The sequence below is a fragment of the Calonectris borealis genome, chromosome 2 (assembly GCF_964195595.1).
Source record: "Calonectris borealis chromosome 2, bCalBor7.hap1.2, whole genome shotgun sequence".
Classification (NCBI taxonomy): domain Eukaryota; kingdom Metazoa; phylum Chordata; class Aves; order Procellariiformes; family Procellariidae; genus Calonectris; species Calonectris borealis.
Window position 1 is genome coordinate 100,588,475 of NC_134313.1, and position 25,401 is coordinate 100,613,875.

At 42.4% G+C, this 25,401-nt stretch overlaps 1 protein-coding gene across 12 annotated transcripts in view; it reads right to left on the minus strand.

Moving 5' to 3' along the window:
- Positions 1-25,401, minus strand: part of JARID2 (jumonji and AT-rich interaction domain containing 2) — a 227,696-nt gene that overhangs the window by 67,749 nt on the left and 134,546 nt on the right. The window contains exon 1 of one of the 12 annotated variants that reach the window (XM_075142765.1): positions 21,467-21,567. The exons of 10 other annotated variants lie outside the window; for them this stretch is intronic. In XM_075142765.1, the coding sequence (XP_074998866.1) occupies positions 21,467-21,498 (32 nt within the window). In that variant the 5' untranslated portion in view covers positions 21,499-21,567. Of the gene's footprint in view, positions 1-688; positions 841-21,466; positions 21,568-25,401 lie in introns of those variants that run through there. One more of the 12 variants, XM_075142763.1, reaches the window with a different exon arrangement.

Below are 25,401 nucleotides of genomic sequence, written 5' to 3' on the forward strand. Positions count from 1 at the left end.
ACAATCATCTTTCCAGAATGAAGGTCTTGTATAGATCTGCCTATATATGCCCAAAATTACTCAGATTGCCTTGCAAAGCCCATCTGCTTGAAGGAATAAGAGGACTCCCGCACAGGATGAATGGGATTTTAATTTGAACCAAGTATATTTCTATCACCAAAACCACACATGCGGCCAGAGAAAAACGCTTTGTGTTGGCTTCCGTTCTGCACAAAACAAACATTTTCTCGCCAAAAACCAGACTATAAAGGTTAGCAAGTAACCCTGCCTGCTGCTCTCATCTGCACAGCGATTTTTCCTCATCGATGTGCTTCCTCAGCTGGCCTGTTAAAAACATACACTATCCACTCACCGCATCTCTGAAACTACCTGCTCAAATCTCATGTGATCAAAGATAAGCAGCGGGGAGGACTCCACACACTGCCCCCCAACCAAAAGTAAAGATTAAGCCTGTTTCATGGTTCAAAATTAACCCTTTGCAGCAAGGATCAGCCAGGGCTGTTCGCAGCATCTCTATTATCAGTCTCTAGAGCACTGAAAGAGGATTAGGGAATGACTTGTAAGTTCGGCATAGACCTGAAATGAATTAGGGAATTGAAAGTACTTTTGGTTCGGTCTGTCTTTGAAAATACACTCTCCGCTAGCCGTCCTTCCCCGGTACAAACAATTCCCCGCTTGTTTTGCTTGCCTGCTTCCCGCGGGGCACACGGCCTGGCCTGGCAGCGTCACCAGCTCTTCACTAACCACCATGCTCCTGCGGAGGCCCTTCGTTTCAGCGAGGACAGTGAAAATGCCAGATCTTCCCTCCACGCAACTTCAGGCTACGACTGTGAACTTTTGCCGCTTCCCCGGGGAGGCTGCAGACTTGCTGCTATATGGTCAGATGTGTCTGAGACGCTCCTCCTCTCACACCTCTGTTGATGTTTGCTATACTTCCTCCTGCTTGGTTTGAGCTCACCAGTGCCACAAAAACAGGCCTGCTCCTTATGAAATATCCATTTCTTATTAAAATCCTGAGCAGTTACAGGGCATAAGCATCACCAATTAGATTTATGAACGCTAGTGAACAAAGGCACCCTCTTGTGACCGCAGCATTCTTTAGGTTTCTGCAACAACTACTGTTCTTTGCATGGATAGGTATGTGCTCCAAAGGCTTCTACTTCAATGCCTGAGGGTGTGCAGAGTGAGCCCTGAGCAAGAAACAAGCTATTCTGTAGCTACAATACGTTGGGATGAGGCATCAAGGTTAGGAAACAAAAGCCAAGCTTTTAAGCAGCCTTTGCTCCAGGTTTACGTAAAGATGACCAGTTTCAAAGGTGGGCCAGCAAAAGAAAAACATATACATTTCAAAACATGGGCAACAACTTTAAACTTTTTCCTTGTGAAGCAGTGTATGCATCTTAATAACCTCACATGTCCCCATGAAAACCTCTAGAAGCATAAAACCAATTATTTCGGGTACAGTTCCACATTACACTTAATCCAATATAAGTGTGAAGCTGCTGCCAAAAAAGGAGGTACTCCCCCCCCACTACAGTTACATCAGATGAAGCATACCAGCCCGTCATACTCACTTACGCACCACTTCTGAGCAAGGCAGAATAGGTAAGGAAGTAATAAAAGTGCTCAGAAAGACATTTTGTGTATGTGATGTTGTCTACCTAGACTTTAGTAAAGCCTTTGACTCCCATTTCCCACAGCATTCTCCTGGAGAAACTGGCTGCTCATGGCTTGGACGGGCGTACTCTTCACTAGGTAGAAAACTGGCTGGATGGCCAGGCCCAAAGAGTTGTGGTGAATGGAGTCGGCGGCTGGTCACAAGTGGTGTTCCCCAGGGCTCAGTGTTGGGGCCAGTTCTATTTAATATCTTTATCAATGATCTGGATGACGGGGATCGAGTGCTCCCTCAATAAGTTTGCAGACGACACCAAGCTGGGCGGGAGTGTTGATCTGCTGGAGGGTAGGAAGGCTCTGCAGAGGGACCTGGACAGGCTGGATCGATGGGCCGAGGCCAACTGTATGAGGTTCAACAAGGCCAAGTGCCGGGTCCTGCACTTCGGCCACAACAACCCCATGCAACGCTACAGGCTTGGGGAAGAGTGGCTGGAAAGCCGCCCAGAGGAAAAGGACTTGGGGGTGTTGGTCGACAGCCGGATGAACATGAGCCAGCAGTGCGCCCAGGTGGCCAAGAAGGCCAACGGCATCCTGGCTTGTATCAGAAATAGTGTGGCCAGCAGGACTAGGGAAGTGATCGTCCCCCTGTACTCGGCACCAGTGAGGCCGCACCTCAAATACTGTGTTGTTTTGGCCCCCTCACTACAAGAAGGACATGGAGGTGCTGGAGCGTGTCCAGAGAAGGGCAACGAAGCTGGTGAAGGGTCCAGAGCACAAGTCTTATGAGGAGCGGCTGAGGGAACTGGGGTTGTTTAGCCGGGAGAAAAAGAGGCTGAGGGAAGACCTCATCGCGCTCTACAACTACCTGCAAGGAGGTTGTAGCGAGGTGGGTGTTGGTCTCTTCTCCCAAGTAACAAGCGATAGGACGAGAGGAAACAGCCTCAAGTTATGCCAGGGGAGGTTTAGATTGTGTATTAGGAAAAATTTCTTTACTGAAAGGGTTGTCAAGCATTGGAAGAGGCTGCCCAGGGAAGTGGTTGAGTCACAATCCCTGGAGGCATTTAAAAGACGTGTCGATGTGGTGCTTAGGCATATAGTTTAGCGGTAGACTTGGCAGCGTTAGGTTTACGGTTGGACTCAATGATCTTAAAGGTCTTTTCCAACCTAAACGACTCTATGATTCTATAAACACATAACACCACCAGTGTGGCTTTGCTCTTTGCTTGTTAATGCAAAGATTTCTGCTGGAATGACCTATTTAGTGTGCATTTGGCAACAGCAGATAGGTTGGTACAAGTGGCAAAAAGAACAACAAAAATCCTGTTTGCATTCTCAAAATAAATTGCTCGCTCTGTCTTCATCAAAAGGGTATACACTACAAGACTTGCAAATACGCAAACAGAAAAAACTTTGCAAGAAAGAAAAGGATGAGGGAAGAACTCAAAATAATACCACATCTAAACACCATGCAAACACCCAACACGCAGCTAGAAATATCCAGACTATTTAAAAATAAATAGTAATTCACCTTCTCTCAAAAGAATGTTATTTTCCTTCTACTACTTTTGAGAGACTTTAAACACCTGCCTATGACACAAAGTTCAAAAAAGCCTCAGCCTCAGGAAGCCTCACCTCCTTTTGGTACGCTTCTCTTCCACTGAACCGACTGTTTAGGTCCGAGACAGCAAATTTAGCCAGAGACTAAAACCCCGCAACAAAAATATCCCGAGTGTACAAACTCAGCCTAGGCTACAAAACATTTCTCTCCAACGCAAAATATACTTTTTGAAGCTTTTCTAGACTGGAATTTATTTTTAGTTGAATATTTTAAGCAAATTGCATTCTTTATAATCAAAACACTACAGTTTGCGTTAGCTAAAAATACTTCAGAAATGCTTTTAAAATAGAATATCCTAACACCATTCCTTTAGCTTGTAGAAAAGGACATGTTTAGGAAGAAAACACCTACTACACAAAGGTGGTCTTTTCTTTGCAAAGCAAAGCTCAGGCTAGTAATACCAGTCTGTGTTAAATTCAGTAAATGTTAATACTCTAGATAACAGTGCATGCTTTGTTAGCTACAAACCAAGTATTAAATTATCAGTATGCGAGATTTAGTTGTACATTGGTACAAAAATCTGACTATTTTCAGTTTATTGCTCCGTAACTCCTAAGCGAAAGCAAAGCATAAATACTATAAAGCATACACAAAGAACAATATGCACAATTGAATTGATAATATGTGTGTATTCATACTAATCTATTTATAGTAAATTCCAACGTTGAGAGGCTGTCCTCATACCTAGGCATCTCAATGGGGAAGAGATTTGCAAAACAAACTATCTTTCTCTAACATTCTCTAATCTCCAGCCATCTGCAGATTTTCACAAAACTTCCTGCTTATGTACTACAATATTTGCTTGCTGTTTGGTCTCACAACCTTTCACTTACTCCTTGAACGTCACTTTTGCCTTCGTTGTTTCCTGCTTTTCTGTAGCCTGATGTTTACGTCCTTTTTCTTTATAGCCACACCACTAGAGTTAGATTTCCAAACTCTGTAGGAACCATACCTTAAGTAGCTGCTTGAGTGTCACAGTTTTGTGATTAATTCCCATTTCCCTTTTCAATGCAGTGTGGTTTTCATTTTCTGAGCTGCTAGTGAGTAGCTTGCAAGCTAAAGCGAAGGAATCTAATCCTCTGTCTTTCTAAAAGCAGCATCGGTATTTGGTTACTTTGCTTTTGTCATTTCTCCTCCTGAGGAATTGCAATGTAAGTATTTGTATAAAGTATATCTACTTTTATCACTTTAAAATTGCTACTACTAACTAGTGGCGATGAGCTGGTATTAGTTTTCAGCAAACACTGTGTAGATAGGAATACAGACTCGCTTACTGCCTGATCTAAGGCTAGCTGTTGAGGAACCATCCTCTATCAAAACAAATCTTTAAACGGGGAGAGTTTGGGTTTCTTGTTATTGCTCAGTTAGGCTTTGCAGTTCCCAGATCTCTTTCAGTATTACGCCTCTCAGTCTGGGCAGCAGAAATTCAGTGCACCATATATTTACTTTTTTCCGTTCAGGGGTTTGTCCTCGCATGGATACAGCTAAGCTAAGTTCTGTGGGACCTCTCCCATATTGCTGTCTCAACCCGACCGTCCCATACAGCTACACATGGTCGAGCATTACGGCTGTCCTGCCACCAGCCACTAGGACCCATTACAGGGAAGGCTCTGGCATGGACGGGCGCTCTACCTCACCAATTTTTGCTTTTGTGCTGACCATTCTGTGCTAATACGGTTATAGTTATCCCTTTGTCGTGTACCTGGGTTATTTATTTCCTTACTATGACACTTTGCAGGCCTGGCAAAATAGTTATCTCTGAGTTTTACTTGTCCCTATCCCTGGGATCTAGATCAGGTTTGAAGTGCACCATCTTTTGTTCTCATCAGAGCTGATACACAATTTACATATTCAGTTTAATTGCACTGTACAACATGACACTCGGTCTAGAGCACAACATGCCTGTATGCAAAGATTCCTTTGTGTGTGCAGCTTCATTTATTAAGGTAAACGTAGCTGAAAGTGATAGGCTGTAGATATGTTCTGCCCTCATTTAAAAAAAAAAAAAACAACACAACAACAAAAAGTCATTTAGGCTTTAATAGCCAGGCATCTGCTGCAGATCAGATAATTATCAAGTGTGTAATTTCCAGCTCAAACAAAATCAACCATGTGACAGGCACTTCCAGGCAAGCCCAAGGTGAGCATGCAAAACTTGGTGCTGGAGGTATCATTCTTCACAGAACAACCGGGAAATCCTTATCAGTATCGCATGCACCAGTGGGAAGCAGGCTAAGTTACGTTTCACCCTTTCACTCCTGAGAAAAAGCCCAAGACATTCACTCCAAATAGTAACCTTCTAGAGGATCATCAGTTCATGACAACAGAGCTCCAGAATTCAAATCAACAAGTTGTCTACATCAACACTGCCAAAACTTAAATGAAACAAATTTTTTTTCCCAGCTGTGAGGGTAAACATTACTTGGATAAGTGAAAAAATGGGGGAAAAAAATTGCCCTCAATACACGGAGATCTTGTTGGCTCTCCCTGGAACACACTTGAGTGCAAGTGTTGGCTCTGGTAGTACTAGGTAGCGTTTCTATCTGTATGCATTCACATACCACTGCAACCACTGTGTCCCAAGTTACACCGTCAGGTGAATAAACGGCATCACACCAAGAGCAGAAAGCAGGCGTATGAAAGAGTTCTTTGAACTGCATTTCCTCTCCCACATCCCTGTAAGCTTCCGGGACAGTATTTTCTGTCTGTATCAGTGGTATCTGTTGCCCATTTCAACAACATGCCAGCTCAGTCGCTACTGCCAGCAAGTTTGCAGTAGTGGAAATCGAGATTCAATCATTATCTGTGTCTCCACACTTGTTTGTACCAGGAAGGAACTAGAGGGTGAGAGACCTGGTTGCTCCCATCCATGCAAACACCAAGTGCAGGTAACCAGTGCAAAGCATGTGGTCACTCTAAGACGCAAATCCTTCAAAACGATTTGCAAGATCATGTAATCCAAGACGCAACCCAGACCCATATTACTAGGTAAGAGGATAATTCTTAATCCTGTCATCTGATTAGAGGAATCTGGGTTAATTTTCAGTAAATAAAACATTCCAGTAAGGTTGAATGCAACAATTTTCAGAAGTTATGTTTACTGAGCCCTTTATTCACTCAATCTTTTTTACCTTCTGTGGTCCAAAAATTTAAAATTGGGCCTAAATTAGTAACATGATTTTGAACCAGCCTTAAATTCTCAAGCAAACAAATCAAAGTAAAATACTAAGGCCATCTCCATTCAGTCCTTGATTGTTGAGCCTAACAGGGCACGTTTCCATAAATAACGCTTCTTGCTCTAAAACTTTAGCCACAATGAATGGATGCACATTTTCCTTCGTGTTTTTTTGTTTGTGTTCGTTTTAAATGGGAAACAGTTGGTTTCTGAGAACCTCCTCCTGCAAACAATGGAAAGGTGCTTGGGAATGACACTTAATAAATGATAATCGAGCTAACCCATATGCTTAATGACTAGTTCAAAGTACAGCTGGCAACTTAAATTTGTTTGCTAAAAACTGCTCAAATTATTATTAATTCTGGAATCACCTATTTTTCCTGACCATGCTCACTGATCACAAGAAGGTATCTGCAGTCTCCAAAACTGCCTCACTTCATGCAGTTTAGGAGAGAGACTTATACCCACTAAGTGGAATAGCTGGCTGTTAAAACAATGTACAAGACACTTTGCCTTGGGCAAAGTGAGAGTTCTTAAAAGCCGCTGGACACTGTTTACCACCCCTCACCACGTTAACTGTGGAGGAACTGGACAACTCCAGCCACCATACACAAGCTTCGTATATACTCCACCTCGCATATACAAGCAACCACAATGACACAGGGACGCAGACCTTGCCTGCTAGACTGAGGCCCATACTAGATGGTATAGAAGAAGAAACTAACACTGCATTCAGATTTCAGCTATGGATCCAGGCAGTTCAGGTGTTTCAGTGGTCCAGATAACCTTGAGAGGGATGCATCACACTGGGTACTAAATGCCCTGGGTTTTTGTCCTGAAACATCCATGGGGGCCAGGGAATTTTGACGCTACCCTAATGAAGCAGTAGGATTTCCCAGTGTGAACTTGAGTCCCCTCCATAGACCTCAGAATACACAGAAGCAAAGAGGAACAAGAAACAACCCCAAAAAAATGAAAGCTAATTAGTCAAACTTGCAGCCCTTCTTCAGGAGCATGGGTCTCCTCTCATCCTACTGCTGCAACTTGTTTTAGTTGGACCTGATGCAAGAACAGTCCATGCTTATCATATGCAATTTGCATCACTGCAGCCCTGTACACAGGGCTGCAAGCTCTCGTCATGCTCAAACCAAAACAGGACCCTGAGTTATCAAGGTGCAACTCCAGGATAATACAATTACAAAACCACACATCTACATTCAAGCATGTCAACAATGGGATGCTTCCAGCCCAGCCTCCAGCAGCTGGAGAAAGGCTGATTTAGATTTAAGTACATTAATTACCACCAAATACTCAAACATTTCCACCCATCCCATGTGCTGGTGACTTTGGCACTGGTATATCAGCTGCTGCCCAGGGAGAAGAAGCAGTGGGAGCATGACCAAATGAGGATATGGCAGCTGAATGAAGCTCCCAAGAAGCTGTTTTCCTACAGTTAGCTGCCTTTGTCATCAGATCACACTATAGCAACTGTCCATAAATCCAGGTCCAAAGGCTTATTCCTCTGTAAGTGTAGGATCTGGACAATTTATTTCAGCAAGACAATGGCTCTTTCAAATCCACTTTCTCCAGGGTTGTCCTACCTGAGATTGGACAGGAATTTTTTCTCCTCCATACAGGCATGTGGTGAGCTGTACATGGCAATAGATGGCAGAAGAGATCCTTCCGAATACTGGAGACAGGTGGTGCCACCCTTCCTTTGTCCTGCAATAGTTCTTTAAAAATTCCCATTTTGGAGTAGCTTCATTTCTAGTTTAAGAACACGAGCACAGGTACTTTAACCTTTGACTGCTATGGGTTGTACTCCAGATGTGTCTACACTGCAACCACACTGCAGGTTGTATAAAGCCACCCAGGCTAAGCCTTCAAATTCATCAGTCTACATGGGAATCTAACAATGCTGCAGACACTTCACTGTGGGTCCCACAAATGCTCCTCCCAAGGTCTTAGTTATTGCTGACACCCTCGCCACCACAGCCAACAGCATTCAACTGGGCCAGCTCAGATATGCTCACACAAGCTACAAATGCACATAGTAATGCAAAAGCATCCCCATTGAGAAGGGACAAGAAACAGGAATGTATTGCGACAGTCGATTTTGGAGGGGGTTGTGTCCTGGATACATCTCTTTCCTTGCTGTTCTTTGGGCTATGCATGCTGCAGAGATTGCTCACTAGAGACAGCTTATGATACTAGAAAAGACAAGTGGAGTCTATGAGACTAAGCTACAGCGGGAGCCACAGCATTAGTGCGGATCAGTACTGAGTGCCTTTTGATGAGCACTTATTTCAGCTTCAACAGCTTCTGACTCCTCCCCACATTCCGTCCTGTGCACAGTTTGCTTCTGCTCCTGCACCATGCTCCGGAGCCATTATTCTTCTGCAGCGTTCCTCATCTCTGTTTGCTACTTGCTTCTCTTCACCGGCGCGCCCCGCAAGCTGCTTACCAAGCACAGCTGAGCACGGATACCTACAGAAAAGCTTGGCAAATGGAGACTTGAGTTACCAGTTCCTGCATCCATGGGGGCTCCCCCTCTTTTCTGGTAGCATGACCCAAGACTCCTACTTCTCAGCTTGAGCCAAACCCACCACCCCCTACCACATTTTACAGGAAGCACATCACCAAGGAGTGATTTTACGCTAGGCCTGCCATTTTATGCCATGCTGTTGCACAGAGAAGAGCATCACCACATGCCAGAAAATTAAAATGCAAAACCACGGCAGCAGAAAAAAAAAATTAAGGAACTCGTTCACATTCACTTGTTTTTAAATAATCACTAGCAGATATCTGAGCGAGTATTATGTCCTGAAAAACTTTTCTTCAAGGAGAAACCCACAAAAATAAAATTATTTTCTCACATTAAACCCTGTCCCATGTGCTGGAAGTAAACAAGGTGAACTCCACACTAACAAACACCTTCCACGCTGGAAGGAGGATGAAATTTCCAGTTCACTTGCACGATCTCCACCTACTGGCAAAGAACCAGCAACGTCCTGCTGCCTGGACTCGCCGCAGGTAGAAGAGCAAAGCAATCCTCCTAGTTTTCTGATATTCAGTAAAGCCAGCGTGGGGAAACCTAAGGGCGCAGAATGATCTCCCCTTTCACTTCACCCATTCTGCAACACCATCCTTCTGTCTGTGTTAGATTACATGTTAACAGGGACCTTGTTATCTACCACAGTATTTTTTGCAAAAGGCTTTTTGGCCCTACAAAAAGATTTCCCCCCCTATGGAAGAGAGCCTACAGAATGTTAAAACCTGCCCATTTTCATAAAACTTTTAATTTTATAAAACCCTATTTAATTACACAGAAGTCAAAGCTACTTTTAGCACAACACACCGTGCAACTTCAATATTCTTCTAGTATCATTTTCAGTGTTCTCAAACGTCTGAGGGACATCTGCAAAACCTGTTTGCTTCCCAGTTCCCAACCAGGAGACATTAAACAAAACCAGCACGGTTCAGATGACAGAGCTTCCCACTTCCTTACTCATGCGATGCCCTCCGGCACTACTCGAAACCCCGGTTCCTGATAAATTCAGTGCTGTTCTTTGTTCCATATTCCGCTTCAAAACAGTTGCAAATTCAGACTAAATGGTGAATGATATGCCAAATAATACCAAACATAGCAGCAGCTCCCTCCCTAGTAATTTGACCAACTGCTAAAACTCAAGAGGATGCAAGATCAAAGCCGTGCAACTGAAGGAAAATTCTCTTTTTGCTTTGAGCAGCCTTTTCTCTGCAATTGTGCTTTTTCAAAAAAAAAAAAAAGTTATTTTACAGATCATTTCATTCTTGTTTTCCAATCTCAGAAAAACATGCGTACCTCAACTCTTACAATCTTTCACCTTCGCCCTGAAAGCAACTTACACTAGCCAGAAAGCCAGAGATTACTTCTGGCAGAGATGTCAGAAGTAACGGTGTATGGATCATTTTAGCCATCTTCTGAATGGCTGGAAAATTTCCTGTTCAATTAAGTCCTCCATTAATCCCTACCATTTGAATAAAATTTTCCATCTGCTGGCAGGAAGTGATAAAAGTCACACGCTTAGTAGGTTGTGGGCATTTTAACCTCTTGCAGAGGTTGCAGCCTGCAATTTAAGCACACCTGAAACCAGATATCTGCACTTCCCACGGGCCGGCCTTTTGAAGGCTCCTCTACAATCTGGCTATTACCAGGGACTCAACATTTCTCTTGTAAAACTACAACATTTAGACACACAGTGAGACAAAAATAAAGAAAAGATACAAGACATCCTATATCTCCTGCACAGACTTTATTCTGATAAGCAGCAAAGTGATCACTTTTGCATAAAACACCCATCAATCACATTCACCATCTTGCCAAAAAGGATTACTAAATAGAAACACATGAATGAGCTATCAAGGGAAAAAAATAAAATAAAAATCACTATATTCCATTATGTTAAACATAGTCTATCCTTATATAATGCTGAAGATAAAAGACAAACTTTAGCAGATGCTATCTCCACTTTTTGGTCTCTTCTCTTGTCCTACATCGTTGTAATTTTTTGCATTGTTTCTCTTGGAAGCAAACTGCAACCCTATCCAGGCTTCCTCCCCAGGAGTCAAACAGCCCATTCTTGCAAGTCAATCAGGCAGACGCAGTCAATTGTCCCAGTAACTCTGTTCATGCCTTCTTTCAAGCCATGCCACATCCTGCTACCAGTCAAACTGTCCTGAAAAGGAAAGGGGCCATTCATCCCGCACCTCTTCTTTGAGGGATGCTAAATCCTATGAGAGGGGCCTGGCTGGACTGCCAGAGCACACTGTCTTTCTCTTCCTCCTGAATGCCAGATAAAGTAATTGGGAACTAATGATATGGATGGAAACTATGGTAACAATTCCTGTGCCACCACAATCTATAGCCTTCCCCGCAGACTTTCTTTCTTTACCTGCAGTAGTAAGTATTCAATAATCTATTGCTTCTTGCCACGTGTGTCGCGCCCCCCGCCCCCAGGAGACTCTAGTAAAAAGGTAAGTTGCATATTGAACTCGTTTTGGTACCAGGTAATCATAGTAAAAAACCACACACACACACACACACACACACACAAACTGTGTGTACACACCACAGATTTGTCCGGGAAGTGACAAAAATACACTCCCTCTGAGAAGACTTTGTTCACAGAACAGTGAGATTTATCAATGCTTCATCTTCCCTAACACCCTCCTTACTTTTACTCTTAGGATATGGTGGTATGTGAGCAGCAGGATGCCTGACATTTGATGGTACAACCCAAACTAAGAGCTTGCTGATGGTGGAAGGAGAAAGTCATGTTCCTTCTAGTCCTGCATCCCATTGTGGACTCGGACCAGGAAGGGATGGGAACGCACTGTGCAGGCAGGAGCAGGGCAAAGGGAGGGGACCATACCTTTCTGGAGCAGCAAACCACTGCATTGCGTCACCTCTGTCTTTCCACCCTAAATGAGGGGGCTCAGTTTGGTTTAAACTGATCTCAGTGAGGGCTGCTGCAGAAAAAAGGTATGGTATATGTTCTTCTCTTCATCTGCAGCCACACGTTCCTGCTTATGCCAGCACTAGAGCTCCTGAGACCCCATAATCAGCTGCTGAAGAAGTCAATCTAGCTGAAAATTAATATATAGGTTGATTTTTTTCTTTGTCGGATTGGGTTTCATAAGCACAGAAGTGCTGGTGTTGGCACAAAAGAGGTGGCAAGAACTCACGGGAGGGAAGAACAGGACTGCCTTTTCCAGTAGCAGCTTGCATTAAGATCACCCTAAGCTGACTGAGAAACACATTAGTTACTGAACTGTAAAATTTTAACGGAAAATGTGCCTGGCAGCAATGCCAGTGTAGTCCCTTTTGCTGTCAACCCTTTTGCAACAAGGAGCCTAGTCTCCATGAAGACTCTGCAGCAAGGAAGACAAATTTGGGTGGTTTTTTTTCATTTGATAACCTTGGGTATTTTTTTTCTTTTTTTTGAAGTAATGAAAAGGTCTGATTTCCTGCACTTCTGCCCCCACTACTCTTCCCTGTACCATCATAAGCAAAGCCCCAGCTCACAAATGTTTAAAATAGGAAGGAGAGGATGGCATTCCAGGTGCTGTCTACACTGACAGTGACGCTGCGTGAAAGCTGAGCACTTGCTGATCTAGGTGCCCCATGGGTGAAGCGTCCTGCTTGGCGGTGGCCGGCACGCTGGCTGGCACTGGGCTCCTCTGGAAGTGTCCCTGAGGTGTGGCTGCCCTGCCCTGCCACTGATCAGCTGTGTCAGCATGAGGCTAGCACCTCATGCCAGCGCCCAGCCTGAGGGGACACCTGACAGCAAGAGTAAAGGAATGGCCCCAAAAGCAGACCCCTTGTAATTTCCAGGGACACAGGCTTGCAACAACCTTAGGGTCATGTTCAGTAGATGTCTCCATTAGTCTAAACACACTCTGATACTTAATTAATTTCATACTTAGAGAAGAGACCATCTTCAGCCATTTTAACCTGCCGGTAACCTGCTCGAGAGGTAACAGGCAGCGAGATGTCTTTCTCTTACTGCATTGCATTACAAACTCAACCTGGCACCTAAGTACTTCCTGCTGTATATTGTACATACACACACGTCAGCCTGCTCTACACCTCTGACACCTAGTCTCAAACGTGAGCTGCGACACTGAGCCTCAAATGTGATAGCCCCAGTGCACACCTTACTCCGCACTGCATCCTACCGCTTTTATTTTATTTGCAACCTGATCCCCCGTAATAGATTGCATACCTAAGCTTAAACTTTTTCCCAGATCTGCATTTTTGACAGAGTCTCCTTGCAAGGGAGAGGTTCCCGCCCACCACTACAGCTGGCTGGGCCCATCTCTCAAATCCCACTGGAGTCAAAACTGCCTCTGCCACAGCCCATCCGTAGCATCCACTCAGCCCTGTCACCTGTGGCTCCAGCTCTGGGGGACAGGAGGCCCCTCAGCAAGGAAACCCCACCTCACTAAGCACAGTCTTGTAAATCTGTCCATAAAGGTCCAAAATCCCGTGGTGCTTCCCGATGCCACCTCTCCTCCTCAACAGCACTGAGCCAACATTTGGTCACTGATTTACTGGGAGTCCTCAGGCAAATTGCTTTATTTTTCTGCCCCTTTCCCAGGCTGAAATTAGACATTGACCAAAGGAGGGCAGGCAGAAGGATTAAAATCCTACGAAAAAGTGTGTGCATGCACCCACACCTGTTTAAATCGGATGAGGACCTGAGGCCGGTTTGCCACATGGCCGTGCAATAGGTCGTGGCAGAGTGCTCCCACACAGGAGCAGCAAGAAATTGGCAATTACTTCAGCTGTGAACATTTGATGAACTCTCCGCGCCAGTTCATTTAGCTCTCAAAAGCCATGCATCTGAAAGGCAATTGGTGAAAACGCCACGCGAAACCCCGCCAAAGAACGAAAGAAGTGAAATTGGAAAGAGCACTTGAGCAATAAGAGAAAGCAGGCAATAAGGCCAGGAGCCATAAAGAAAGTAAAACATTGTGAAGGAGTGCAAAGAGCTGTCGGTATGTTCAGGAAAGTGGAAGTTACCTGAAAACAAAATGGAAATCCTGCAAGGACCAGATGACTGAGGAGAGAACAGCAATGTGGCCGACAACATGCCTGATTAGAAAACTGCAGAAATCTGACAAAATATGCAATCCTGTTTGTACCCAGCCAACCGCTGAGCCACAGGTAAACAAATACGTGGAGGATTTCATAAAACCCTCGAGTAGTTTCTCTATTTTAAATTATATTAATTATGGGTTCAGTAGCTAGGGATACTGTTCAAAATAACAAACAAATGCAACCACAATGGCTTGTGTAAGCAACTGCCCTTAGCACTAAAGGAAATCTTAATAGCTTGAAGGTGAGAATTAAGTCAACAAAGTCAACAAATAAAATAAATGCATCTTTTATCACACCATTACCCAGGGAAGAAAATGCCAAAAGGCAGAACTAGAGATGCTTCTCCTGAGGCCTCGCTGGCAACACAAGATTGCCCCAATTTAATTAAGTAAGTTTTGTTAAATCAGTTCAAATCCATGTGGACTGTTATGGGTTAAGAGTAGGTTAAACCAGTGCCTTGTTGACAGATAAATCAAAAAGACAGCCTGTCCATACAGCCTCTTGTGCCAGTTTAACTTCATTAATTTAAAAGCTACATCGTAAGTTAAATTAACATAAGCCATCTAGAAATCTCAGCAAAGCACCATCACTAAGACTTGAATGATTTTGGATGAGTAAATCCAAAATCACTTCTAAAGCCATCCCAGATTCCAGCCCACCTACTCCACGACCTGCTATCTTCTGTGACAGTTTTCTACTGCAGACGGAGGCAAATTTTGTCCTTGGAAGAAATTTAAGCTACAATTCCATCTCTAAATATTCAAATTCTGTACTTCAGAAAAGGTACTGACTCCAACTTCACATTTTGAATCTATATGGGCAATATTAAAAACACATCAGATGGAGACATCCCTGGTCTCATACGGGGTTCAAAATGTGGCTATCAGTTTTGCCGAACGTGCTAATCTATATTTTTGCGCATTCACCAAGGCTCTCCCCACCCACGAGGGACTCTGTGCAGCCAGGCAGCTTTCAAAGCGTTCCAGCTCTTCCGTGCATCACTGTTATATAAATCTGCAAGATCAGAAACTACACTAGAAATAACTGGGTCACTAACAATATCCCTCTTCATAGCCATTGCATGACCTTAGCCAGCCCGACGTGACTGATCTCGTTCACAAAGCTTTAAGCTGAATAAAATTAAACTACATAGGTAAGTTTTAGTTTATTCAATGTTTTATACATGCATATACATGCACACACATACGCACATATACATATGTATGTTATCTGCAACAAAAAGCAAGGATTGGAGACAAAGATCAGAAATACGAATAGCCAATTTTTAGATTACTATAATAAGCTTTGCAGAAGGTATTTCATAATTTAATGAGATAATAAACCACCATAATTAACTGTATTTTACATACCTCTCCCCTTCCCTGAGGGGAAAAGAAAGCTTTAAAAACAATCAAAACCCAAAACTCAACACTCCTCCAGACTTAGTAAGGAACCCATCCTACCAAAGTGAACCAGACACCGTAATACCTGCAAAACATGTCTCTGAGGGAACTGAGAGTTTAAGCCTGTTTCCAGCTCCAGCCCTTTAAAGAAGGTTTTCTAAATCCCAATAAAACCAATGGAGTGCCATCACCCTCAAAGTGATGCAAAGCAAAGCAGCTGGTTTAGCTGTTATCTTCGCCCAGCATTAGGTGTGTCAAATTAAAGACTACTCAGTTTTACTGAGCAGTTCCTTTAGCGGAATTTAGCAGCCAATTTTACATACAATCATTTACCTGAAGAAAGGAGGTTTCAAGGTGAAAACCAACGAGGGGGGGGCAGGGGGAGATAGTGAGCTATGTCTTCTTCAACAAGCCAAGAGAAGCGCAGAAGGAGATCTGTGGTATCAATCCCCACCACAGTGGCCATGAGGTTCCCTGGGTCGTAGGGGACAAGCAACAAGTCAGGGCAGCTCTTACTCTACACCCCCCCCACCCCAGCAGATAGCAGAGAACTCTCTCTACAAGTATTTCTTGGCAATGTTTCGATGCTCCTCATTCCATTTAGTGAAGGAAAATCATGCACAAGGCACAAGTCTTTAGATCAGCTATAGCTGACCCTGAACATCAATCTCCCCGATCTAGACAGCTGCGATGGAAAGTGAGACATGTCAAAAGCTAGGATTCATCATTATTTAAATTAATCATCTGAACACTACTACAAAACAAAGTGCTACTCTCCCCTTCCTCAACTTGTCACACTTCTAGACAAGAAATACAAAGAAAAACTATGGCACTGTAATTTATAGAATCTCAGAAACAACTCGGGGGGCGGAGGGGAGGGGAGCGGAATATCGGTCTACAAACACTGTGCAAGTAGCAGTATAAATAGGAAAATTGAATTAATCAGCTCCATAACACAGTAAGGTAACAGCAGCTACAGGAAAAATGTGGGCTAAACTCAAGTTTCCCAATGCTAAGAGCAAGTTGATGCAGAAGCTGTGATACTGAAGCGAACCTGCTCACGAAGCAGAGGACGTTCATGATCTGGGGAAACAAGAGTCGTTTCTGCGTCGGGCGGTGTGATGCAGTAGAGAGCAGGGGCTCTTCAGGAGAAGCAGAGAGTGTCTACAGTATGTGAAATGCTATTCCAGAGCAGCGCAGATGGACTGTAACAGTTATCAATGGGGACTTTAGATGGCTAAAGTAATCAGCTATCCAAAAGAAATAGCTATGGCTTTTAATACCATCTCCAAGAAAAGAGCAGCTATTCCCTTATTTCCTATAAGAAATACAAATCTGCAAGAAAAAATAAAGTCCTTTAAGGACGCGGGGAGGGTCGGGAACCTTCAAAAACTGCAACTTTCACAATGGGAACTCCAGCAATTCTGCCTAACACATGAGATGAGAGGGCTCTGGGATGCCACCAGTCAGCAGCTGGTTACTGCAGGTGTCAGTAAGCAGTTTGTTTTCATCAATAATACAAGATGCCTGTAGCATCACCAGTTTTACTATGTTCATTGTTTACCAGAAAACACAACTGTCTTATCTTTTATTAGCTGGCATTTCTCAAGGTTCCCTGCCTTTATTTTTCTCTCCCTATATATGAGCACATTTACAAATAATACAAATAATATAGGCTACGGAGAAAATGAAGCTCACACTGTGGGATGTTCATTGTGTGAGGCCGGAAACTTTAAAGCAATGATAAATGCATTAAGTTACGTTTCACGTATCATTAAGTAATGCCGAATTCTATCCTTAAAATACCCGACTCGATAAGGCAGCCCTCCTAAGAGAGGCGCGATCCCCGAGCAGACACGGCGAAGCGCCACACTGCATTATATAATAACATTTTCCAGAGGAATGAGCAGAGCGCTTTCTGCGATGCACAGAGCGCGTACAAGCTGTCACTGTGCACTCAGCAGCATCTTCTACAGGGAATCAAGTAACTCATGAGTGTATTAAAGGAAGAATAAATGACATTCAAGTAACATCCATGTTTTGAAATGCAGGTAATGCCTAGCATCACTGCATCGCCTAATTAAAATCCACATGAACTCCAAGCAACACCCATCCAGGGGTAAATGACTCTCACGTATGCACCTCAGCTACTACCTTTGCCTATCTATCGAGCTGGTAGCGTGCAGCTCTGCACTGCACTGCACCCTTTCTGCACCAGCTAACCACCACTGATTTATATATGCTGGCACACATAGAGAGGGAGAGGAGTGGAAAAAAAAAGGGGGGGGGGGGGGGGGGGGAGGCAGCAGGGCAACAAACACGAAAAGCCATCTCATCTCATCCCGTTGAAGAACTCCCAAGGGCTTGCCAACTGATGAGGTGTGCTGCTGGCATTGAGTATTGCCAGCGCTCAGACCTTCTTGCTCCGTGTTTCATCCGCCCCAGCAATGTAGCTGAAAATCTTCATAAATCCTCCCTCTGATATTCAATCTGGAAAATAACCACTGCGACACAATGCTTTGGAGCTTTTCATTTCTACACTCATTAAAATAATTAAGGAACTGAGACTGACATTAGTTTTTTTCTGGGGTTTTCCACGTCCTCGTTAAAAGGTTCCATGGCCGACATGACTCAGAAATTTAGAGCTCATTATACAGAACCACCTAAATTAGTATTCCATTCATGGGCTTAATAGGTATTTAAGCAATGTAAGAGACAGGCTTTGTTTTGTTCTTTTTTAATTGATAGAATAAACTGTATTCAAATGCTCAGAAAGTCTCACTTGTCTGCGAAGCAGAGCGAGCTGAATGAGCCAAGCACAAACAGTCCTAGGACCCTTTGTTGCCAATAAGGCAAATGAGACCAGTGGGCTTCCTCCTCCATCTCCGAGCCCTTCGTAATTAAAGATAGCAGCTCACCTAATGTTCAGGAAATGCCGTAAACATTTGTTTTCATTAAGGCTCATATTGGAAAACCACGCAGATTCTGTTGAATAAAACCTAGCAGAAAAACACTTCAGTGGAAAAGGTTGGGATGGTCCAAAGAAACAGCACAGTAAGGAACAAACAAGGAAGAAAACAAAGCAGAAAATTCAATAACTAATTCATGCATCCTGGACTGTCTAATGATCACTAAAGAAGTACAGAGAGGAACACGAACAGAAAACGGATTTCTGTTTTAAGGACTAAAGGGTTTGATGCTTTTCATATAAAATTACAGCAAACCCTCAGAAGAGCAAAACATTCTCCATACTACATTAAAAACAAGAACCTGAGTGGAAAAAGCAAAAGAGAGTCTGCTATCCTTATTAATTACTACTGGGGGGAAAAAGTCCAGAAAGGCAAGAGAAGACTTCCTTCCTCCTACATTTTTTTTGGCACCATGAATAACACTACCCTACATCTTCAACAAATGCCCTCAAAGTCCTGCCTTCTTGATATCTAAAGTAAACATAATAATATTGAAGGGGCAAGTGGGGAAGCAAATCTCTGCATAGGTATTACCCTTGCGCTACTACTTACTGGTAGAAAAATAAATTTTTCTTCTGGAAGCACGTTGCTAGAAAGCTTCCCATAATTTCCGACCCAAAAAAAGGTGCCTGACTCAACAGGGTATTCCATTTTGTAATTAAAAAAAGGATTCCTGAAGGTGTGCGTGTCCTCCAGCCTCCACTTAAAGAAGTTTTTGTCGGTTTGCTTTTTAAGTTGGGAAAGCCAAGTTCTAAAAGATGTGTCCCTGAGCAGTGAGAAGAGTCTTGGAAAAAAATCACACCCAGAGGACAGGAGAGATCAAAACAAGCGGATAGTATCAGGGTCTGGAAATCTGCCCAGATACTGAAATATTGTTGCCTGTTCTCATCTCAAACCCTACTTCAGCCCAAAGACCCTTTAAAAATTGTTATATGAAGGTATGGTATATGAAGATAAAAGTCACACTTCCTTTTAGAAGACAGAGTAACAAGAACTTCTAACAAATTCCCTTTTAACTTGCCTTTTTCGCGTTAAAAATTAGAAATAATGATGTGACAGAGCTGCATTTCTAACATCATCAGAGCTCTGTCTCAGGAAAAAAATCTTCCTCTCCAAGAGCTGAGAAGAAACAAGAAACAAGAAAGAGCAACAGGCCCAGACCCTGCCTTTCTCACCCATCCCAACCCAGAAACTTCCTTCCTCCATGGCAAGTGGACTGAGTACTTCGGCAGTGACCTGGCAGTGTTTTGTAGAAACTGGGAAATTAGCATACAGCTGCATCCCCAGGCTGGCAGAGGGCTTTCAAGAGCACGTGAAAACCCGATAGAGAAGCAAATCAATCTGAAGCCTTGAACTGAAGACAGCATATAACACCAAAGAATGAGAGACACACACACACCAAACAGCTAAAGCAGTCAAATTTCCTGAAAATGGACAGTTTCAGAGTAGGGGATGGGGAACCAGTGCTCAAGAAGAAGATGCAACTAAGAACCTGAAAATAATGACCATAATTTGGAGTAACGTTCCATATTGGGAAGTGAAATAAGACAAACACAACATGGTTTAGGAAACATGGGGTACTTTTGTTATCTGAGCTATTTTCATTGAATTGCCCTGTAACACGAATAAAAATAGAGAGATTATTCCATTTTTACTGTGAACGGCACACACTCTTTGTACTCCCATTGAATTAGTAACCCTGCACATAAGCTATAGCTTCAGAGGAAACAATGCGACGTAGGCCCTTCAACACCAACACATGCTTGGCACAAAAGGCTTTGAACGAACAATCCTGTGGGTGAAGAGGACGTCTTTCTCTGCCACTAAAATAATCAAGTACCCAACAAGTATGAGACCCAGATTGGCAGCCATCCATTCAATAAATACTTAATTTCTCAGAGTTCACACTGACCAACTTCAAGAGAGGCAGCAAGCTGAGATGAGCCAGGTAAGAGCCTTGGGGAAATACACGGCGGAGAGTACGTGGCATCACTTTCTGATGGCTCCTTCTGTGGTGTAAAACTCCAGCATACATAGAATAACATAATTGAAACGAAAAATAAACAAGTCTCTTTGCTGAAGAATCTGGAAAAACAGAAGGATATTAAGCAGGGCTACTCCAAGTGCAGTCAAAACCAGGGGCACGTAATTTACAGCATTCGTCGGCCTGCAGACATCTCAGGAAAATGTCTGACTCACTGAAATCAATGACGAATAAGCGCTGTCTTTCAGTGGACCCAGGAGTTAACTCTTGTTATTTAAAAATGGATTTGAATGCAGTTGTGCTGATAAAGCACTCTCAAAATCCTCCTTCAGGGAGATAATTTCTTTTTTGTTTATTTATGAATATCTATGTTAATTTAATATCAGAACAAGGAAGTGGAGACATAAATACATAAATCCAAAAATAGACACATATATGTAAATAAAACATATAAACAAATAATATAATCTATTTTTACTTTACTCTTCAAAACAATAAACAAATATTACTCTGATCTTACATCACTCAAAACTCTTCCAATTAATTTTGAAGATGGAAAAGAGATACAGCAATTAAATGACATGCATGGCCACATAATATGGCAAGAATTTGAACATGCATGTTCCCTATCCTGTACCGACGGTACTGGGCTACTAGGAGATACTGTGGTTTTATTTCACAAAGAGGAACAAACGTTTGAATTCATGTTCTAGTGGGGTTCTGCGACTGTAAGCTTCAAGGAAGAAACCACCTTTTTTTCATGTGTTCTTTTTCTGAATTACTCCAGTTAATTCTCCTGATAAGAACAGCGTGGCCTTTACTCAAATGCTACCTCCCCTGTTTTTCCATTTCTCATCTGATTCACCTTTAAAGTTTATTTTGCAGTCCATCTGGAAACTGGAAGCAATTAAGTACTCTTAAACTGGTACAGCATGTAGCATATGTATCAAAAGCAAATTTGACGACCAGATTTCTACATAACAGAAATGAAATAAAACTGATAAAAACCAAACCTTGATTGCATGGTAACATTTGCCTAAGTATGACTCAATACTTACAATCTAATTTTCAGGTAATGAGAAGATTTCATAGGCCTAGAGACATAAAAGTGAGGTTCTCAGAAATTGTGCCACACCTGGTTTGTCTTCTTGTTCTCTTACGAATCAACTGGGTGGGATGAACTAGATTTCAAGAAAAATCAATAGCGGTCAATTTTTCTAGCGTAAGATAAACATAAAAAGTCCAAGCACACCAAGATACTGCAATTAGCAGGCCAGCTTGGTTTCAGGCTTCTGACCTAAGAGTCAGGGGGGTTGAAAGACTTCTCAATCCCTGTAAAGAAAAATTCATGATTTTCAACATGCAGGTGGCAAAGACGACAACACTAAAAATAGAAGTAATCAAGAAAGTCCCAGCTGCTCACTTTCACAGCAAACTAGACGTATGCAAAAGAAAAACATGAGACTCCCTTCTAAAAAAAGAGTTGATTAAAATTTTAGAGTAATTTATTTTTAAATATACATTTTGCTTGACAACTTGCAGAAGAAATTGTCACAGGGCCAGGAATAATCTAAGGCATAATAAAAGAGAACAGAAGACAAAAAGCAAAGGGTTTCAGAGTCTCTCCCTCACCTCATCGGGAAAGAGGAACGACCAAAAGAGACGAAGAGTTTGCTTGCTTAGAATAAATCCGAGAGCAACGTTACCCCGGAGGGCTGAGCTGATTGGGGCAGCCTGCCACCACCCGTAGGGGTTGATGCTCCTCCTCTTCCTCCTTCTCCCCATGACCACCTCTGCTGCCCTCACTGAGGTGCCCAGGGGATCTGTCCCTGAGACCAGTCCCACTAACCTAGCAGAAAACCACCTGCCTTTGCTTTTGCTAGGTGGCAAACTGTGCCAGAGCCAGCACAAATGGGGTCAGGGGAAGCACGCTCCTCCTCACCCTGTATCCCCTGGCTGCACAGTGGGCCATTAGGCTGTAATTTCAACTCAACACTCTCGACAGGAGGCAAAGTGATTTGCATTACCTGACCAACAGCCCAAGGTAGGGTATTTATGCTGTTATAAAACAGAGGGACTTCTCAGTAGGTTCCTGATTGTGGAAAGCCATAGATGACAGTGCTCAGCAGGCCAAAGGAAAACAATGCAACATAGCAATTCATAATCACCTAGGGCAAGATCTCCCTAAAGAAAGAGGGAAAACCTCTAAAGATGCAGCTACCATAAGAAACAAGCGTTCATCAAAACAGCAGTGCAGCTACACTGGCTTTCTGGGTGGGATGTCCCCTCGGCCAGGTAGTTGTGGTAGAACTTCTTGGCTGGAGAGCACATTTCAAATCTCTAAGTCATTCAACAAACCACTGACACCAAACCACTGACACCAAATGAAACAACGCTTCCCCAAGACAAAGGGTTCAGAAATATAATAGCACACATGCAAAGGAAAATATCCTATCTGTTGGAGAACAGCTGACTACTCAAACCTCCATGTTTCTCTGTTAAAGCTGGAATATATAAAGCTGTATAAAGAGCTATCAAAATTATGATGAGGTGCAAAGAAAAGTGTCTCAGACTTAAAAGGCTAATGATGTGTTGTCTCAAGTTTTCATTTCTTCATCAGAGAAATTTTAACTTGCACCAGAATGTTTATATTGAATTCCAAAAGCTGCCATTTAAAATAAATAAATTCTAAAAGCTATCCTAGACACTCAGTGTACATACACACACACACTCGTTATCAGTTAATTCATTTTGCAGAATTATGACTCCAATGAACAGCTCTTCAACTGTGAAGAAACATCAAATCAGGTAATAGCTCCAGGACTGACCCTTTTAACTAGGGATCTCCTCACTCTCTACTCATACCCCAAATTTTTCATTCATATAAACGAATATCTACAGGATTTCATGAAAGTGAAAGCGTTACAGGCAAATGATATTTTGCAATAGAAGAGATATTAGAAACGAGGTCTGTACAAAATCTACTTACTTTATTGAAAAGATAAATAACAGCTGCAGGAGCTCCAGGGAAGGAGGAGGGCAAGGGGGGAGAAAAGGAAGAGTGGACAGCCATCTCCATAGTAACTACCACTATGAAACTCGGGGGAAAACTTGTCTGAAAGCTGAAAGAAGGATGCTACCAGTGGAAATAGACTGTAATACAACCGGAAAAAAAAAAACAAACAACACAAACTTGCAAATAATTTGCCACATGGTCAATGATCCCTTAAGCTTTAGTTTATTTAATCAGAGCCAAGAACAAATACCAAGAGAGAAAAGCAAAGAAGGAAAGCATAAAATCAAAACATAATGATGACATGGTCATTACTGTACAAATTATTTAACAATAAACATACCATTAAAATAGTAAAAATACAAATGTTCAGGTTAAGAAGAAAAAAAAAATTAGCTTCCCTCAGGAAATCCTGTGCTACTGGATGCAGCAATGAAAGAAAATAAACGGAAAGCACTATACCAGCATAAGCTAGGCCATATATGTAAAATGCCTGTGATTTTTCTATCAACACAAGAGCTAGAAAACTCTTACACTCCCAAGCTTCAATGCTGGTGATAAGGACTGCCCTGTTTCTGACCAGTGCTCACATCACCCCACACCCCTCTGATCCATGAGGGAGTCTTGAAACCCACTCCCTACTTGGGATAATATCTGCTTTGGTTTGACCCATAACAACACTAACACCCGCACTGCGGTCAGTTTTGGTGAATCAGCAGTAGCCCACGCTCACACTGCCATTTGCAAGGAACATGTCAAGAATATATTCCTACCACTCATGCATTGTCCAGATCAGCCACAGGAGTAAAGACAGAAGAAGATTTCCTACAGTTTAGTGTATGCCAAACCAGCATACAGCATAAATACAATCTTCAAATACTTATAAAAAATATAAAAAAACCCCAAATATACTTAAAACTCAATGTTAGGATACACTTCCACTTTAAACTATCGGAATGGTGCTCTGTTTGTTTCTTTTAATATCACTGTCTTTGCACAGCCCATAGGATATTATTCCAACTCAGGCTGGCTTTTAACTCAGCGCACACACAAAACACTCAGGTCAGAATTATAACAGAAATGATGTATGCAAACAGCCCACGGTAAGTCTCCTCTAAACATCCATATAAAAGAAACTAGATGCTTCCATCACCAGTTTGCCTAAATATTAGTTAAAACACAAACTAGATCTTACAGCGCTTAGCAGCAAAACCTTCAGACACTGGAGAAGCTACAGTGTTTGGACACTGGAGAAGCTACAGTAATGCAGCCTACTAAATCATGTCCAGCCTATCACAACAAAATGAAAAATTTCTTCTGGCAAATCTGCCTTACGTTCCAAATGTTAGACTGAATTAAAAGATTAGGAGCCCACTAATACTACAAAGTGGAAAATATCAAGAATCTTCAGACTGTACTTCTCTTCCCACATCCTTTGTTTCCTAATCCTTCAAAAGACCACTAGAAAGTGGCCTTACTTCATAAAATTGTTACTAAGTTTAATCTCAGCAAACTACTTACTGCCAAATATTACAGCATTTTACATCTTTATTTCAGGAACAAGTTTCTGCTTTTCCATTCTTGGCCTTTTTGTTCTTGCTAGAATTATTTTTATCTGTTGACATCTTTTTAAGCTCAAATTTTAGTTTTATGCAAGAAGCTGAATCTGTTTCACTTAATTCTGAAATCTTACGCATACTTGATGGTACTGAATGTTTTCTCACTAAGTAATCTCTTCTTTTCCAAAAGAATAAGACCACTGCAAATGCTAGGATGTCTAATCTCTAGGAATCAAAATTTTAAAACAGAATCCCATTCTTAAAAATAATTTAACAGAAAAAAAATCATGGCATTGTCGTGACCTTCAAAACACAATTATATACCTTTTTTTTTCTTCCTGTCTTTGATTTTAAATTCATTTTGGGGGAATTATGAAGGGAGGAGTAAGTGGAAAGACACTCATTTGAAATACATGTGAAT